Source organism: Oncorhynchus nerka, linkage group LG9b (assembly GCF_034236695.1).
Source record: "Oncorhynchus nerka isolate Pitt River linkage group LG9b, Oner_Uvic_2.0, whole genome shotgun sequence".
Taxonomy (NCBI): domain Eukaryota; kingdom Metazoa; phylum Chordata; class Actinopteri; order Salmoniformes; family Salmonidae; genus Oncorhynchus; species Oncorhynchus nerka.
In genome coordinates this window covers 41,100,395-41,117,865 of record NC_088424.1, presented here as the reverse complement: position 1 = coordinate 41,117,865, position 17,471 = coordinate 41,100,395, and the positions used below count along the sequence as shown (strand labels likewise).

General features: G+C 39.5%; 2 protein-coding genes across 9 annotated transcripts in view; both read right to left on the bottom strand.

Moving 5' to 3' along the window:
- Nucleotides 1–2,040: 2,040 nt before the first annotated feature.
- LOC135565748 (complement C1q-like protein 2) lies at nt 2,041–4,416 on the bottom strand. Its single transcript, XM_065013708.1, has 4 exons — nt 4,206–4,416; nt 3,962–4,045; nt 3,140–3,274; nt 2,041–3,023 (listed from the first exon to the last, which is right to left on the bottom strand). The coding sequence occupies exons 1-4, from the start codon at nt 4,213–4,215 to the stop codon at nt 2,740–2,742; spliced, it is 513 nt and encodes a 170-aa protein (XP_064869780.1). The 5' UTR covers nt 4,216–4,416; the 3' UTR covers nt 2,041–2,739.
- A 1,386-nt stretch (nt 4,417–5,802) lies between these two features.
- Nucleotides 5,803–17,471, bottom strand: part of LOC115114733 (rho GTPase-activating protein 12-like) — a 182,779-nt gene continuing 171,110 nt past the window's right edge. For all 8 annotated transcript variants that reach the window (XM_065013699.1, XM_065013703.1, XM_065013702.1 and 5 more), the window contains one exon: nt 5,803–7,503. In XM_065013699.1, the coding sequence (XP_064869771.1) occupies nt 7,332–7,503 (172 nt within the window). In that variant the 3' untranslated portion in view covers nt 5,803–7,331. The remainder of the gene's footprint in view (nt 7,504–17,471) is intronic.

The window sequence follows — 17,471 nt, the reverse complement described above, 5'->3', positions numbered from 1 at the left end:
GTAGTACAATTGAAGGGAGGGAAGGGCAAGACCACCCTTAGATTCAGGTTGGAGAACTTGATCCTAGGTTTTTAATTGCCCCATATAAATTTGGTGATGCTTTGGTTGGTTGTTTTGAAAAAGTAAACTGGGAGATATCATGGGAGCATCTGGAATAAATAGTTCAATCTTGGGAGGGAGTTCATACAGATAACATTGATTCTTTGTACAGAGCTGATTCGGAGGGAGATCCAGGTTCAGAGATCATTCTTGATTTGATGGGGGGGGGGGGATTCCTCAGGGTTGGATATGTAGAGTAAGACATCATTCAGCAGGGGGGACAGAGATTAGTGGGGACAGAGAGTAGCCACAGCACGCGCTCCAGCAAGTATATTTCATTGGTCACCCCCAAAGCCAATTCCTCCTTCGGCCGCCTTTCCCTCCAGTTCTCTGCTGTCAATGACTGGAATGAACTGAAAAAATCAAGCTGGAGACTTATGTCTCCCTCACTATCTTTAAGCACCAGCTATCAGAGCAGCTCACAGATCACTGCACCCCAGTATCTCTACTTGCACATTCATCCAATGTTTAATTGCTATATTGTAATTACTTCGCTACCATGGCCTATTTATTGCCTTTACCTCCCTTATTCTACCTGATTTGCACTCACTGTGTATATACTTTTTTTTCTACTGTATTATTGACTGTATGTTTTTTTACTCTATGTGTAGCTCTGTGTTGTTGTTTGTGTCGAACTGCTTTGCTTTATCTTGGCCAGGTCGCAGTTGTAAATGAGAACTTGCTCTCAACTGGCCTACCTGGTTAAATAAAGGTGAAATAAATCAATAAAATAAAAAAAAGATTTCCTCTTCTTTTTTGGCCAGGTTTAATGGAAAAGCGTTATTCCCTCGCCCCCTACTTTCCAGGTCCTCTGTTTTCTTCCAGATGGACAGGATTCACCCCTCTGCCTCATCCAGGCGTCCCGCGTTGATGGTTTTCTTGTTATGGATGTCAGGCAAAGCATTTTCCAGTGTTGTCACTTTGCTCCCTTTTGCACTAAGCTGAGAGTTAATGCCATCTAGTTTGATGTTGTGTTCTGTACGTTGGAATCTCAGCTCATAAAGGATGTCTTCGACAGAGGACGAGGCTGACAGTTGTTGGGCCTCGGGTAGGGACGGGTCCTCATACTGCTGGCTAATAGGTGCCAGTTTTTACTGCAGCTAGCTGTTACTTCAAGGCCTTTTCCGCGGCTACCCGAGTCCGGGTAAAAATGTCACATGTTGGGAAGTTGCAGCGAGGAGACAAGATCGTAATTGGATTTGACGAAATTGGAGAGAATTTTTTTTTTTAATAAATAAATTAACATGTAATGTCGCTTTTTGCTTTTTTGACAAAAGCTAATGGGGTTCAACTTGAAGTGGAGGTACGATTAAGAATATCTACTTTTCACATTGACAACTACCTTAGTTTAAACTATTAGAGAGCAAATGGAGAGTTTACAACGCTAAGACAATTACTAAAAAGTATTTTCCAGCACAAATACAGTGCCTTCAGAAAGGATAGGATAGTAAATCTAGGTTAGTAGGACTAGGTGAGTAGGTCTAGGTTAGTTGGACAAATACAGTGCCTTCAGAAAGGATAGGATAGTAAATCTAGGTTAGTAGGACTAGGTGAGTAGGTCTAGGTTAGTTGGACAAATACAGTGCCTTCAGAAAGGATAGGATAGTAAATCTAGGTTAGTAGGACTAGGTGAGTAGGTCTAGGTTAGTTGGACAAATACAGTGCCTTCAGAAAGGATAGGATAGTAAGTCTAGGTTAGTAGGACTAGGTTAGTAAGTCTAGGTTAGTAGGACTAGGTTAGTAGGTCTAGGTTAGTAGGACTAGGTTAGTAGGTCTAGGTTAGTTAAATACAGTGCCTTCAGAAAGGATAGGATAGTAAGTCTAGGTTAGTTGGACAAATACAGTGCCTTCAGAAAGTGCTCATACCCTTTGAATTATTCCAAATGTTGTTGTGTTACAGCGTGAATTCAAAATGTTTTCCCCTCACCCATCTACATGCAATTCCCCATAATGGCAAAGTGAAAACATTTCTGACAGTTTTGCTAATTTATTGAAAATTAAACACATAAATGTGTAATTTACATAAGTTTTCACACCCCTTTGCTATGATACACCAAATTGAGCTCAGGTGCATCTAATTTCCTTTGATCATCCTTGAGACGTCATTACAACTTGATTGGAGTCCGTCTGTGGCCAATTCAATTGTTTGGACATGACTTAGAAAGAAACACACCTGTCTATATAAGGTCCCACAGTTGACAGTGCAGAAACTATATCACAAAGTCCAAGGAACTGTCTGTAGATCTCAGTAGATTAGAGTTTATAATTCTGGGGAAGGGAAGAAAACAATTTCTAGAGTGTTGTAAGTTTCCAAGATCACAGGGGTCTCCATCATTGGAAAATAAAAAATATGTAACTACCCAGACTCTGCCTACAGGTGGCCGTCGGATCCAAACTGAGCAACCGGAAAAAGGACATTGGTTTGGGAGGTGACCAAGAGGCCAATGACCCATCTAACAGAACTACAGAGTTCCTTGGTTGAGATGGGATAACCTGCCAGAAGGGCAACCATCTCTACAGCATTTCACCATTCTGGGCTTTAAGGGAGAGTGGCCAGACGGTAGCCACTGCTGAGAAAAAGGCCCAACTCGAGTTTGCAAAAAGGCATGTGAAAGACTGAGGGCGTAAGGCAAAAGATTCTCACATGGTGAAGAGCAGGTGACCACTGAAGGTGCTGTAGCGATTTTCATTATCAAGTATCTTTCCCCCAACCCAGAGATGCATGTTGACCACATCTCCTACCTCCAGCAGCAGTGACACTCCATTAGAGGAGTTAATACCACCACTAGCTTGTTCAGCATGTGCAATAGCTATCTGATGTCCATTCTTATGCAAGAATGTAGTTGTAGGAACTGAATTATCACCGTGTCCATAGATGTAAAACCTGAAGAGGTAGAGTCCTCTCACTGGTGCTGTGAAGATCCCTGTATCAGAACACAACATTCACATAGAACCAGTCATCAGAGACGAGGACAGAGGACTATTAATAACTATGTTTTCACACAGACTTATAAATACTGATGATATGAATGTAGTGTACCTGTAGTGGGGTTATAAGCATTGCCAATGTTTGAGTAGATATTTCTGTAGACCAGGGTGGTTCCAGTGTTGAAGGGTCCAGTGTTTCCTCCTTGACCAGGTGCTGCTAGTGAGGCTGAGGAAGCCACCTTCCTGTCTGTGGGACAGAGATGAGTCAACACTACTTGATCTAACTGGACACTAGTTGGTGTAGATTAGACATGTTATCAACAATAAGGTCAGTCATTCAGACTACATATATATAGTTGAAGTCAGAAGTTTACATACACCTTAGCCAAATACATTTAACCTCAGTTTTTCACAATTCCTGACATTTAATCTTAGTAATAATTCCCTGTCCTAGGTCAGTTAGAATCATCTCTTTATTTTAAGAATGTGAAATGTCAGAATAATAGTAGAGAGAATTATTTCTTTCAGCTTTTATTTCTTTCATCACATTCCCAGTGGGTCAGAAGTTTACATACACTCAATTAGTATTTGGTAGCATTGCCTTTAAATTGTTTAACATGGGACAAATGTTTCGGGTAGCCTTCCACAAGCTTCCCACAATAAGTTGGGTGAATTTAGGCCCATTCCTCCTGACAGAGCTGGTGTAACTGAGTCAGGTTTGTAGGCCTCCTTGCTCGCACACGCTTTTTCAGTTCTGCCCACAAATGTTCTATGGGATTGAGGTCAGAGCTTTGTCATGGCCACTCCAATACCTTGACTTTGTTGTCCTTAAGCCACTTTGCCACAACTTTGGAAGTACAGTAAGGTCAGTCATTCAGACTATAAGTATATTTTTCATACTGTCAAAACTAATACTTAATTCTCCTCCCATTACCTTGACTGTTTCTCTTCAGAACTTCAACGTGGCTCTCAGTGATGTTAGAACGAGTCTCCGTGGAGTTTAGTTTCACTGCTTGTGCTGAAATCAGAACAATAAACAAGTCAGTGAGATTTAGTATAAATGACTCATGACTCATGATGTCATCATAATTAGTATAAATACACTTTGGGTCTGTACCTAGACTCAGATTATGACCTTTGTGTAATAACAACAGTTATGAAAGATAATTCTGATTTACCTTCGTTCATTTTGCTCAGTTCCTCCACCTGTCTCTCACTGGCTGTCAGTTGTCTCTCACTGTCTGTCAGTCGGCTCTCACTGTGTGTCAGTCGGCTCTCACTGTCTGTCAGTCGTCTCTCACTGTCTCTCAGTCGGCTCTCACTGTCTGTCAGTCGGCTCTCACTGTCTGTCAGTCGGCTCTCACTGTCTGTCAGTCGTCTCTCACTGTCTCTCACTGTCTGTCAGTCGGCTCTCACTGTCTGTCAGTCGGCTCTCACTGTCTGTCAGTCGGCTCTCACTGTCTGTCAGTCGTCTCTCACTGTCTGTCAGTCGGCTCTCACTGGTTCTCAGTCGGGCCTCCATGGCTCCCAGTTCAGTCTTTGTGTGTCTCAGCTCAACTCTCTGCTCTGCCATCATGGTGCTCATCTCTCTCAGCACAGTGTGGATGTCAGGCTGGCAGGTTTGCTGGCTGTGTGTTAATGCAGCTTCAGCTCTCTGTTTGTCAGTCTGAATGTCCTTCCCTCTGCTCTCTCTGTCCTCATAGTCAACCTGCTGGATCTCATTCACACTGACTCCATCTCTGTCTTTGTGGACCTGGGCTCCAGACAGACAGCAGTGCAGCAACACCAGCAGAGATACAACACTCTTCATTCTCATTCCTGGGTGATGATTTCCTCTTCTTGTGGTTATTTCTGCTGTTATTTTGGAGTTTCAGTTGTCCCCTTTATATCCTGTCCTCTTAAACCATGACCTGGTGATAACTGGGACACGTGTAGATATGAAGTCTAACAACAAGGTTTGTAATATAATGACCTTCGGCTTTTGGTCTCATTGGTTATTGCCTCATAATATAGTCTTCTAATCATTAGGTTTGGAATTGAAAAAAGTATTTACAATCAAATATGTTTCATTAACAAAGTAAAACAGAAATGTGCTCTCTCAGCAAAACTCATCATGATATCAAGTATCAACAAGCCACACCTGAAAGATATTTGTCCTGTGTTCATGGATGGTGTCAATGTTTACATGATTTTGGTTGAAGGTATCAGTGCTCACATGTGAACAAATGTGTGTGAGAGAGAGACAGACAGAGAAGAGAGAGACAGACATCGAGAGAGAAAGACACAGAGACAGAGTGACAATGTGTATGACATGATTAGTTATTTTCCCAGTGTTTTGATACTTTATTACAAAACAGTCTTCCAGGTGGAGCAGGAAAAATGAATGACAGGATTGTGGGAAAATCTGCATTTATTCATCAAATGTTGTAGCTACAGTATAATATTGCCAATAAGTGTATTTCAAGGACTGAACTTGTACTGATATTCATTTGCCTTTTGGTTTAATGTGGTATTACATCAATAAAATGTATTCTAATCATTAGTTATGTCAGTATACAAATAGCTTCATGAAATTTTCCATCCCAGAAGGTCAAGTAGAAATTTGCTGTCTCAGCAAAACGGAATATCATAAAATCCAGTGTCAACAAGCCAGAAAGACCTTTGTGTTGTTTTCAATGATGGTGGAAATGGGTGCACGTTTTCCATTGATGGTATCAGTGCTCACGTGTGTGTGTGTGTGTGTCAGACAAGAGATGAGAAAACAAGAGACACGAGTTTTACAGGATCTCAATGGAGGCCTTTATTCCAATTAGACAAAGAAGTCATGAACAGCAGTTAGTTTGGAAAAGAATTACATTCAGAATGTGTCATTTACCCACAACTCAGGTAAACTTCCACAACCCCAGGTCATATAGTAAGTAGTTCTTGGGTTGCAAAATGACAGTAACTTTCCCCAAATTCCCCAGGTTTTCCAGAAATCCTGGTTGGAATGTTGCCTGGATCAGGAGTGAATATGCAGAATATCCAGGGAATCCTCCCAACAGTGATTTGGGGGAAATCTGGGAATTTTAGGAAATTAGTTGAATTTTTCAACCCTAAATGATTATTATTATTATTTTTTTTACACAATCAGTCTACGTTATGGAACGAATCTTAATACGTTAGTGATTGTTTCCCCAAGTTTCTAACACTCACCGTCAAGACATAATTAATATCAAACATCTGTACAACATATTTCCAGTCAGTCAATCCCCCGTCCACACACACACACACACACACACACACACACACACACGTCCAACATGTTACCCTGTTCATTCCCTTTATAGTGCACTACCTTTGATCAGAGCTCTGGTTAAAAGTAGTGTACTACAAAGGGAATAGGGTGCCATTTGACACAACACACTACAGCTGTACATATTATTAATGGTTGCCTTATTCACCACCAGTCAGAGGACCAGTTCTGTATTTTCAAGTTGAAATCTGACTGATTGGAGAAGATTTCTTCTGAAAACCAGAGAAGCAGAATAGTTTTGGTACGATGGCTGAAGTAAAACCATGAGTCGGTGGCCTGCGTCCCAAAATGGCTCCCTATTCCCTACATAGTGCACTACCTTTGGCCAGAAGTAGTGCACTTCATAGTGAGTAGTGAGCCACGTCAGACACAGCCAGTGTGTAGAACGGACTGCTTCACTGAGGAGAGAGAGTCTGTACTTTAGAGGAGAGGGATCATTTATGATGGTCATAGTAATCCTGTGAATGGACAGTCAGGATTGGATGTTGGCTTTTGCAGAATGTCCCACAAAGCAGCCATGGAGAGAGGAGCAGGAGAGGGACGCATCTTCCATGTTGGCTGCTAAGAGTCTCAACTTGGGTTTATTGGTTGTTTTACAGGTTTGGTTGGCGGGAGATGGATTCTGAGGCGTGAATGACTTCGGGTTAGAGGGAGGTGAGTCTCTCCTGGGTTGGGTTGAGAGCTCTGCATTGTCGTGATGGTGTTCAGAGAGGAGGCCTGGGTTGGAGTCATTACAGCACAACGTTACGAAGTATTTGACAACGTAAAACGAAAACAAGTGTTTCTTATTGGACAAGTTCACGTAGTCCCTCCGTTTTATCCCATTAGCTTCCGTGTCGTTCCTAGTGAACATCACCTCCAGTCTCTACCAGTGTAGGGTGAAGTTGCACCTAGACGCCGATCTTGGGTCAGTTCAGCATTTCCTCCACTAATGGTTAAGGTTATGATTGGGTGGGAAGGGAAACTGATCCTAGATCTGTACCCAGGGGAAAGGTCACCCCTTTGGTGTCTACCTAAAGATGCCCTCGTACTCCAGCAGGATGAGCTCTACTATCTGGTTCTGATAGACCATGTGGACCGCCATGTTCCACGTCTCTGTCTCGGGTCTGAGGAGGGTGGGGCCGAACACTATGGCCACGCTCTGGGTCGTCATACGGTTCTCCTCGCTGTGGTCAATCACCCTGCAGACAGAGAGAGGGGCAGTAAAGCTAACAGCTATATCATTATAAATGTAGCATCATATAGCTAAAACTCAATCACCCTGAGGGCAGAGAGAGGGGCATTATAGCTAACAGCTATATCATTATATATGGACAGAGAGAGGAGCATTATAGCTAACAGCTGTATCATTATATATGGACAGAGAGAGGGGCATTATAGCTAACAGCTGTATCATTATATATGGACAGAGAGGGGCATTATAGCTAACAGCTATATCATTATATAAGGACAGAGAGAGGAGCATTATAGCTAACAGCTATATCATTATATATGGACAGAGAGGAGCATTATAGCTAACAGCTATATCATTATATAAGGACAGAGAGAGGGTCATTATAGCTAACAGCTATATCATTATATATGGACAGAGAGAGGGGCATTATAGCTAACAGCTATATCATTATATATGGACAGAGAGGGGCATTATAGCTAACAGCTATATCATTATATAAGGACAGAGAGAGGGTCATTATAGCTAACAGCTATATCATTATATATGGACAGAGAGAGGGGCATTATAGCTAACAGCTATATCATTATATATGGACAGAGAGAGGGGCATTATAGCTAACAGCTATATCATTATATATGGACAGAGAGGGGCATTATAGCTAACAGCTATATCATTATATATGGACAGAGAGGGGCATTATAGCTAACAGCTATATCATTATATATGGACAGAGAGAGGGGCATTATAGCTAACAGCTATATCATTATATATGGACAGAGAGGGGCATTATAGCTAACAGCTGTATCATTATATATGGACAGAGAGAGGAGCATTATAGCTAACAGCTGTATCATTATATATGGACAGAGAGAGGAGCATTATAGCTAACAGCTGTATCATTATATATGGACAGAGAGAGGAGCATTATAGCTAACAGCTGTATCATTATATATGGACAGAGAGAGGGGCATTATAGCTAACAGCTGTATCATTATATATGGACAGAGAGAGGGGCATTATAGCTAACAGCTGTATCATTATATATGGACAGAGAGAGGGGCATTATAGCTAACAGCTGTATCATTATATATGGACAGAGAGAGGGGCATTATAGCTAACAGCTGTATCATTATATATGGACAGAGAGAGGAAAATTATAGCTAACAGCTGTATCATTATATATGGACAGAGAGGAGCATTATAGCTAACAGCTGTATCATTATATATGGACAGAGAGAGGGGCATTATAGCTAACAGCTATATCATTATATAGGGACAGAGAGAGGGTCATTATAGCTAACAGCTATATCATTATATATGGACAGAGAGAGGGGCATTATAGCTAACAGCTATATCATTATATATGGACAGAGAGAGGAGCATTATAGCTAACAGCTGTATCATTATATAAGGACAGAGAGAGGGTCATTATAGCTAACAGCTATATCATTATATAAGGACAGAGAGAGGGTCATTATAGCTAACAGCTATATCATTATATATGGACAGAGAGAGGGGCATTATAGCTAACAGCTATATCATTATATATGGACAGAGAGAGGGGCATTATAGCTAACAGCTATATCATTATATATGGACAGAGAGGGGCATTATAGCTAACAGCTATATCATTATATATGGACAGAGAGAGGGGCATTATAGCTAACAGCTATATCATTATATATGGACAGAGAGGGGCATTATAGCTAACAGCTATATCATTATATATGGACAGAGAGAGGAGCATTATAGCTAACAGCTGTATCATTATATATGAACAGAGAGAGGAGCATTATAGCTAACAGCTGTATCATTATATATGGACAGAGAGAGGAGCATTATAGCTAACAGCTGTATCATTATATATGGACAGAGAGGAGCATTATAGCTAACAGCTGTATCATTATATATGGACAGAGAGGAGCATTATAGCTAACAGCTGTATCATTATATATGGACAGAGAGAGGGGCATTATAGCTAACAGCTGTATAATTATATATGGACAGAGAGAGGAGCATTATAGCTAACAGCTGTATCATTATATATGGACAGAGAGAGGAGCATTATAGCTAACAGCTGTATCATTATATATGGACAGAGAGAGGGGCATTATAGCTAACAGCTGTATCATTATATATGGACAGAGAGAGGGGCATTATAGCTAACAGCTGTATCATTATATATGGACAGAGAGAGGGGCATTATAGCTAACAGCTGTATCATTATATATGGACAGAGAGAGGGGCATTATAGCTAACAGCTGTATCATTATATATGGACAGAGAGAGGAAAATTATAGCTAACAGCTGTATCATTATATATGGACAGAGAGAGGAGCATTATAGCTAACAGCTGTATCATTATATATGGACAGAGAGAGGAGCATTATAGCTAACAGCTGTATCATTATATATGGACAGAGAGGAGCATTATAGCTAACAGCTGTATCATTATATATGGACAGAGAGAGGGGCATTATAGCTAACAGCTATATCATTATATAGGGACAGAGAGAGGGTCATTATAGCTAACAGCTATATCATTATATATGGACAGAGAGAGGGGCATTATAGCTAACAGCTATATCATTATATATGGACAGAGAGAGGAGCATTATAGCTAACAGCTGTATCATTATATATGGACAGAGAGAGGGGCATTATAGCTAACAGCTGTATCATTATATATGGACAGAGAGGGGCATTATAGCTAACAGCTATATCATTATATAAGGACAGAGAGAGGAGCATTATAGCTAACAGCTATATCATTATATATGGACAGAGAGAGGGGCATTATAGCTTACAGCTGTATCATTATATATGGACAGAGAGGGGCATTATAGCTAACAGCTATATCATTATATATGGACAGAGAGAGGGGCATTATAGCTAACAGCTATATCATTATATATGGACAGAGAGGGGCATTATAGCTAACAGCTATATCATTATATATGGACAGAGAGAGGGGCATTATAGCTAACAGCTATATCATTATATATGGACAGAGAGGGGCATTATAGCTAACAGCTATATCATTATATATGGACAGAGAGAGGAGCATTATAGCTAACAGCTGTATCATTATATATGAACAGAGAGAGGAGCATTATAGCTAACAGCTGTATCATTATATATGGACAGAGAGAGGAGCATTATAGCTAACAGCTGTATCATTATATATGGACAGAGAGGAGCATTATAGCTAACAGCTGTATCATTATATATGGACAGAGAGGAGCATTATAGCTAACAGCTGTATCATTATATATGGACAGAGAGAGGGGCATTATAGCTAACAGCTGTATAATTATATATGGACAGAGAGAGGAGCATTATAGCTAACAGCTGTATCATTATATATGGACAGAGAGAGGAGCATTATAGCTAACAGCTGTATCATTATATATGGACAGAGAGAGGGGCATTATAGCTAACAGCTGTATCATTATATATGGACAGAGAGAGGGGCATTATAGCTATAGCTAACAGCTGTATCATTATATATGGACAGAGAGAGGGGCATTATAGCTAACAGCTGTATCATTATATATGGACAGAGAGAGGGGCATTATAGCTAACAGCTGTATCATTATATATGGACAGAGAGGGGCATTATAGCTAACAGCTGTATCATTATATATGGACAGAGAGAGGAGCATTATAGCTAACAGCTGTATCATTATATATGGACAGAGAGAGGAGCATTATAGCTAACAGCTGTATCATTATATATGGACAGAGAGGGGGCATTATAGCTAACAGCTGTATCATTATATATGGACAGAGAGGGGGCATTATAGCTAACAGCTGTATCATTATATATGGACAGAGAGGGGCATTATAGCTAACAGCTATATCATTATATAAGGACAGAGAGAGGAGGAGCATTATAGCTAACAGCTATATCATTATATATGGACAGAGAGAGGGGCATTATAGCTAACAGCTGTATCATTATATATGGACAGAGAGGGGCATTATAGCTAACAGCTGTATCATTATATAAGGACAGAGAGAGGGCATTATAGCTAACAGCTATATCATTATATATGGACAGAGAGAGGGGCATTATAGCTAACAGCTGTATCATTATATATGGACAGAGAGGGCATTATAGCTAACAGCTATATCATTATATATGGACAGAGAGGGGCATTATAGCTAACAGCTATATCATTATATATGGACAGAGAGAGGGGCATTATAGCTAACAGCTATATCATTATATATGGACAGAGAGGGGCATTATAGCTAACAGCTATATCATTATATATGGACAGAGAGAGGGGCATTATAGCTAACAGCTGTATCATTATATATGGACAGAGAGAGGGGCATTATAGCTAACAGCTGTATCATTATATATGGACAGAGAGAGGGGCATTATAGCTAACAGCTGTATCATTATATATGGACAGAGAGGGGCATTATAGCTAACAGCTGTATCATTATATATGGACAGAGAGAGGAGCATTATAGCTAACAGCTGTATCATTATATATGGACAGAGAGAGGAGCATTATAGCTAACAGCTGTATCATTATATATGGACAGAGAGAGGGGCATTATAGCTAACAGCTGTATCATTATATATGGACAGAGAGAGGGGCATTATAGCTAACAGCTGTATCATTATATATGGACAGAGAGGGGCATTATAGCTAACAGCTATATCATTATATATGGACAGAGAGAGGGGCATTATAGCTAACAGCTATATCATTATATATGGACAGAGAGGGGCATTATAGCTAACAGCTGTATCATTATATATGGACAGAGAGAGGAGCATTATAGCTAACAGCTGTATCATTATATATGGACAGAGAGAGGAGCATTATAGCTAACAGCTGTATCATTATATATGGACAGAGAGAGGGCTGTATCATTATATATGGACAGAGAGAGGGCATTATAGCTAACAGCTGTATCATTATATATGGACAGAGAGAGGGGCATTATAGCTAACAGCTGTATCATTATATATGGACAGAGAGAGGGGCATTATAGGGGACATTATAGCTAACAGCTGTATCATTATATATGGACAGAGAGAGGGGCATTATAGCTAACAGCTGTATCATTATATATGGACAGAGAGGGGCATTATAGCTAACAGCTGTATCATTATATATGGACAGAGAGAGGGGCATTATAGCTAACAGCTGTATCATTATATATGGACAGAGAGAGGGGCATTATAGCTAACAGCTATATCATTATATATGGACAGAGAGAGGAGCATTATAGCTAACAGCTGTATCATTATATATGGACAGAGAGAGGGGCATTATAGCTAACAGCTGTATCATTATATATGGACAGAGAGGAGCATTATAGCTAACAGCTATATCATTATATAAGGACAGAGAGAGGAGCATTATAGCTAACAGCTATATCATTATATATGGACAGAGAGAGGGGCATTATAGCTAACAGCTGTATCATTATATATGGACAGAGAGGGGCATTATAGCTAACAGCTATATCATTATATAAGGACAGAGAGAGGGTCATTATAGCTAACAGCTGTATCATTATATATGGACAGAGAGAGGGGCATTATAGCTAACAGCTGTATCATTATATATGGACAGAGAGAGGGGCATTATAGCTAACAGCTGTATCATTATATATGGACAGAGAGAGGGGCATTATAGCTAACAGCTATATCATTATATATGGACAGAGAGAGGAGCATTATAGCTAACAGCTGTATCATTATATATGGACAGAGAGAGGGGCATTATAGCTAACAGCTGTATCATTATATATGGACAGAGAGAGGAGCATTATAGCTAACAGCTGTATCATTATATATGGACAGAGAGAGGGGCATTATAGCTAACAGCTGTATCATTATATATGGACAGAGAGGGGCATTATAGCTAACAGCTATATCATTATATAAGGACAGAGAGAGGAGCATTATAGCTAACAGCTATATCATTATATATGGACAGAGAGAGGGGCATTATAGCTAACAGCTATATCATTATATATGGACAGAGAGGAGCATTATAGCTAACAGCTGTATCATTATATATGGACAGAGAGAGGGGCATTATAGCTAACAGCTGTATCATTATATATGGACAGAGAGAGGAGCATTATAGCTAACAGCTGTATCATTATATATGGACAGAGAGGGGCATTATAGCTAACAGCTATATCATTATATAAGGACAGAGAGAGGGTCATTATAGCTAACAGCTATATCATTATATATGGACAGAGAGAGGGGCATTATAGCTAACAGCTATATCATTATATATGGACAGAGAGAGGGGCATTATAGCTAACAGCTGTATCATTATATATGGACAGAGAGAGGAGCATTATAGCTAACAGCTGTATCATTATATATGGACAGAGAGAGGGGCATTATAGCTAACAGCTGTATCATTATATATGGACAGAGAGAGGGGCATTATAGCTAACAGCTGTATCATTATATATGGACAGAGAGAGGAGCATTATAGCTAACAGCTGTATCATTATATATGGACAGAGAGAGGAGCATTATAGCTAACAGCTATATCATTATATATGGACAGAGAGAGGAGCATTATAGCTAACAGCTATATCATTATATATGGACAGAGAGAGGAGCATTATAGCTAACAGCTGTATCATTATATATGGACAGAGAGAGGAGCATTATAGCTAACAGCTGTATCATTATATATGGACAGAGAGAGGAGCATTATAGCTAACAGCTGTATCATTATATATGGACAGAGAGAGGAGCATTATAGCTAACAGCTGTATCATTATATATGGACAGAGAGAGGGGCATTATAGCTAACAGCTGTATCATTATATATGGACAGAGAGAGGGGCATTATAGCTAACAGCTGTATCATTATATATGGACAGAGAGAGGGGCATTATAGCTAACAGCTGTATCATTATATATGGACAGAGAGGGGCATTATAGCTAACAGCTATATCATTATATAAGGACAGAGAGAGGAGCATTATAGCTAACAGCTATATCATTATATATGGACAGAGAGAGGGGCATTATAGCTAACAGCTGTATCATTATATATGGACAGAGAGGGGCATTATAGCTAACAGCTATATCATTATATAAGGACAGAGAGAGGGTCATTATAGCTAACAGCTATATCATTATATAAGGACAGAGAGAGGGTCATTATAGCTAACAGCTATATCATTATATATGGACAGAGAGAGGGGCATTATAGCTAACAGCTATATCATTATATATGGACAGAGAGAGGGGCATTATAGCTAACAGCTATATCATTATATATGGACAGAGAGGGGCATTATAGCTAACAGCTATATCATTATATATGGACAGAGAGAGGGGCATTATAGCTAACAGCTATATCATTATATATGGACAGAGAGGGGCATTATAGCTAACAGCTGTATCATTATATATGGACAGAGAGAGGGGCATTATAGCTAACAGCTATATCATTATATATGGACAGAGAGGGGCATTATAGCTAACAGCTGTATCATTATATATGGACAGAGAGGAGCATTATAGCTAACAGCTGTATCATTATATATGGACAGAGAGAGGGGCATTATAGCTAACAGCTGTATCATTATATATGGACAGAGAGAGGAGCATTATAGCTAACAGCTGTATCATTATATATGGACAGAAAGGAGCATTATAGCTAACAGCTGTATCATTATATATGGACAGAGAGAGGAGCATTATAGCTAACAGCTATATCATTATATAAGGACAGAGAGAGGGTCATTATAGCTAACAGCTATATCATTATATATGGACAGAGAGAGGGGCATTATAGCTAACAGCTGTATCATTATATATGGACAGAGAGAGGGGCATTATAGCTAACAGCTGTATCATTATATATGGACAGAGAGGAGCATTATAGCTAACAGCTGTATCATTATATATGGACAGAGAGAGGGGCATTATAGCTAACAGCTGTATCATTATATATGGACAGAGAGAGGGTCATTATAGCTAACAGCTATATCATTATATATGGACAGAGAGAGGGGCATTATAGCTAACAGCTATATCATTATATATGGACAGAGAGAGGAGCATTATAGCTAACAGCTGTATCATTATATATGGACAGAGAGAGGGGCATTATAGCTAACAGCTGTATCATTATATATGGACAGAGAGGGGCATTATAGCTAACAGCTATATCATTATATAAGGACAGAGAGAGGAGCATTATAGCTAACAGCTATATCATTATATATGGACAGAGAGAGGGGCATTATAGCTAACAGCTGTATCATTATATATGGACAGAGAGAGGAGCATTATAGCTAACAGCTGTATCATTATATATGGACAGAGAGGGGCATTATAGCTAACAGCTATATCATTATATAAGGACAGAGAGAGGGTCATTATAGCTAACAGCTATATCATTATATATGGACAGAGAGAGGGGCATTATAGCTAACAGCTGTATCATTATATATGGACAGAGAGAGGGGCATTATAGCTAACAGCTGTATCATTATATATGGACAGAGAGAGGAGCATTATAGCTAACAGCTGTATCATTATATATGGACAGAAAGGAGCATTATAGCTAACAGCTGTATCATTATATATGGACAGAGAGAGGAGCATTATAGCTAACAGCTATATCATTATATAAGGACAGAGAGAGGGTCATTATAGCTAACAGCTATATCATTATATATGGACAGAGAGAGGGGCATTATAGCTAACAGCTGTATCATTATATATGGACAGAGAGAGGGCATTATAGCTAACAGCTGTATCATTATATATGGACAGAGAGGGGGCATTATAGCTAACAGCTATATCATTATATAAGGACAGAGAGAGGAGCATTATAGCTAACAGCTATATCATTATATATGGACAGAGAGAGGGGCATTATAGCTAACAGCTGTATCATTATATATGGACAGAGAGAGGAGCATTATAGCTAACAGCTGTATCATTATATATGGACAGAGAGGGGCATTATAGCTAACAGCTATATCATTATATAAGGACAGAGAGAGGGTCATTATAGCTAACAGCTATATCATTATATATGGACAGAGAGAGGGGCATTATAGCTAACAGCTGTATCATTATATATGGACAGAGAGAGGGGCATTATAGCTAACAGCTGTATCATTATATATGGACAGAGAGAGGAGCATTATAGCTAACAGCTGTATCATTATATATGGACAGAGAGGAGCATTATAGCTAACAGCTGTATCATTATATATGGACAGAGAGAGGGGCATTATAGCTAACAGCTGTATCATTATATATGGACAGAGAGAGGAGCATTATAGCTAACAGCTATATCATTATATATGGACAGAGAGAGGAGCATTATAGCTAACAGCTGTATCATTATATATGGACAGAGAGAGGGGCATTATAGCTAACAGCTGTATCATTATATATGGACAGAGAGAGGGGCATTATAGCTAACAGCTGTATCATTATATATGGACAGAGAGAGGGGCATTATAGCTAACAGCTGTATCATTATATATGGACAGAGAGAGGGGCATTATAGCTAACAGCTATATCATTATATATGGACAGAGAGAGGGGCATTATAGCTAACAGCTATATCATTATAGATGTAGCACCATATAGCTAAAACTCAATCACTCAGCGGAGAGAGAACAAGTTTGTATTTATTCATTTTTAAAACTTTTTTTTAACTAGGCAAGACAGTTAAGAACAAATTCTTATTTTCAATGATGGCCTAGGAACAGTGGGTTAACTGCCTTGTTCAGGGGCAGAACGACAGATTTGTACCTTGTCAGCTCAGGGATTTGAACTTGCAACCTTCCGGTTACTAGTCCAATGATCTAACCACCAGGCTACCCTGCCGCCCCAGGCATTTAACCAGGCAGATCAATTAAGAACAACTTCATATTTACATTGAGAGCAAGAGGCTCTAGCATTGAACTTTACATAAATACATTTGGAAAACCTGGGAA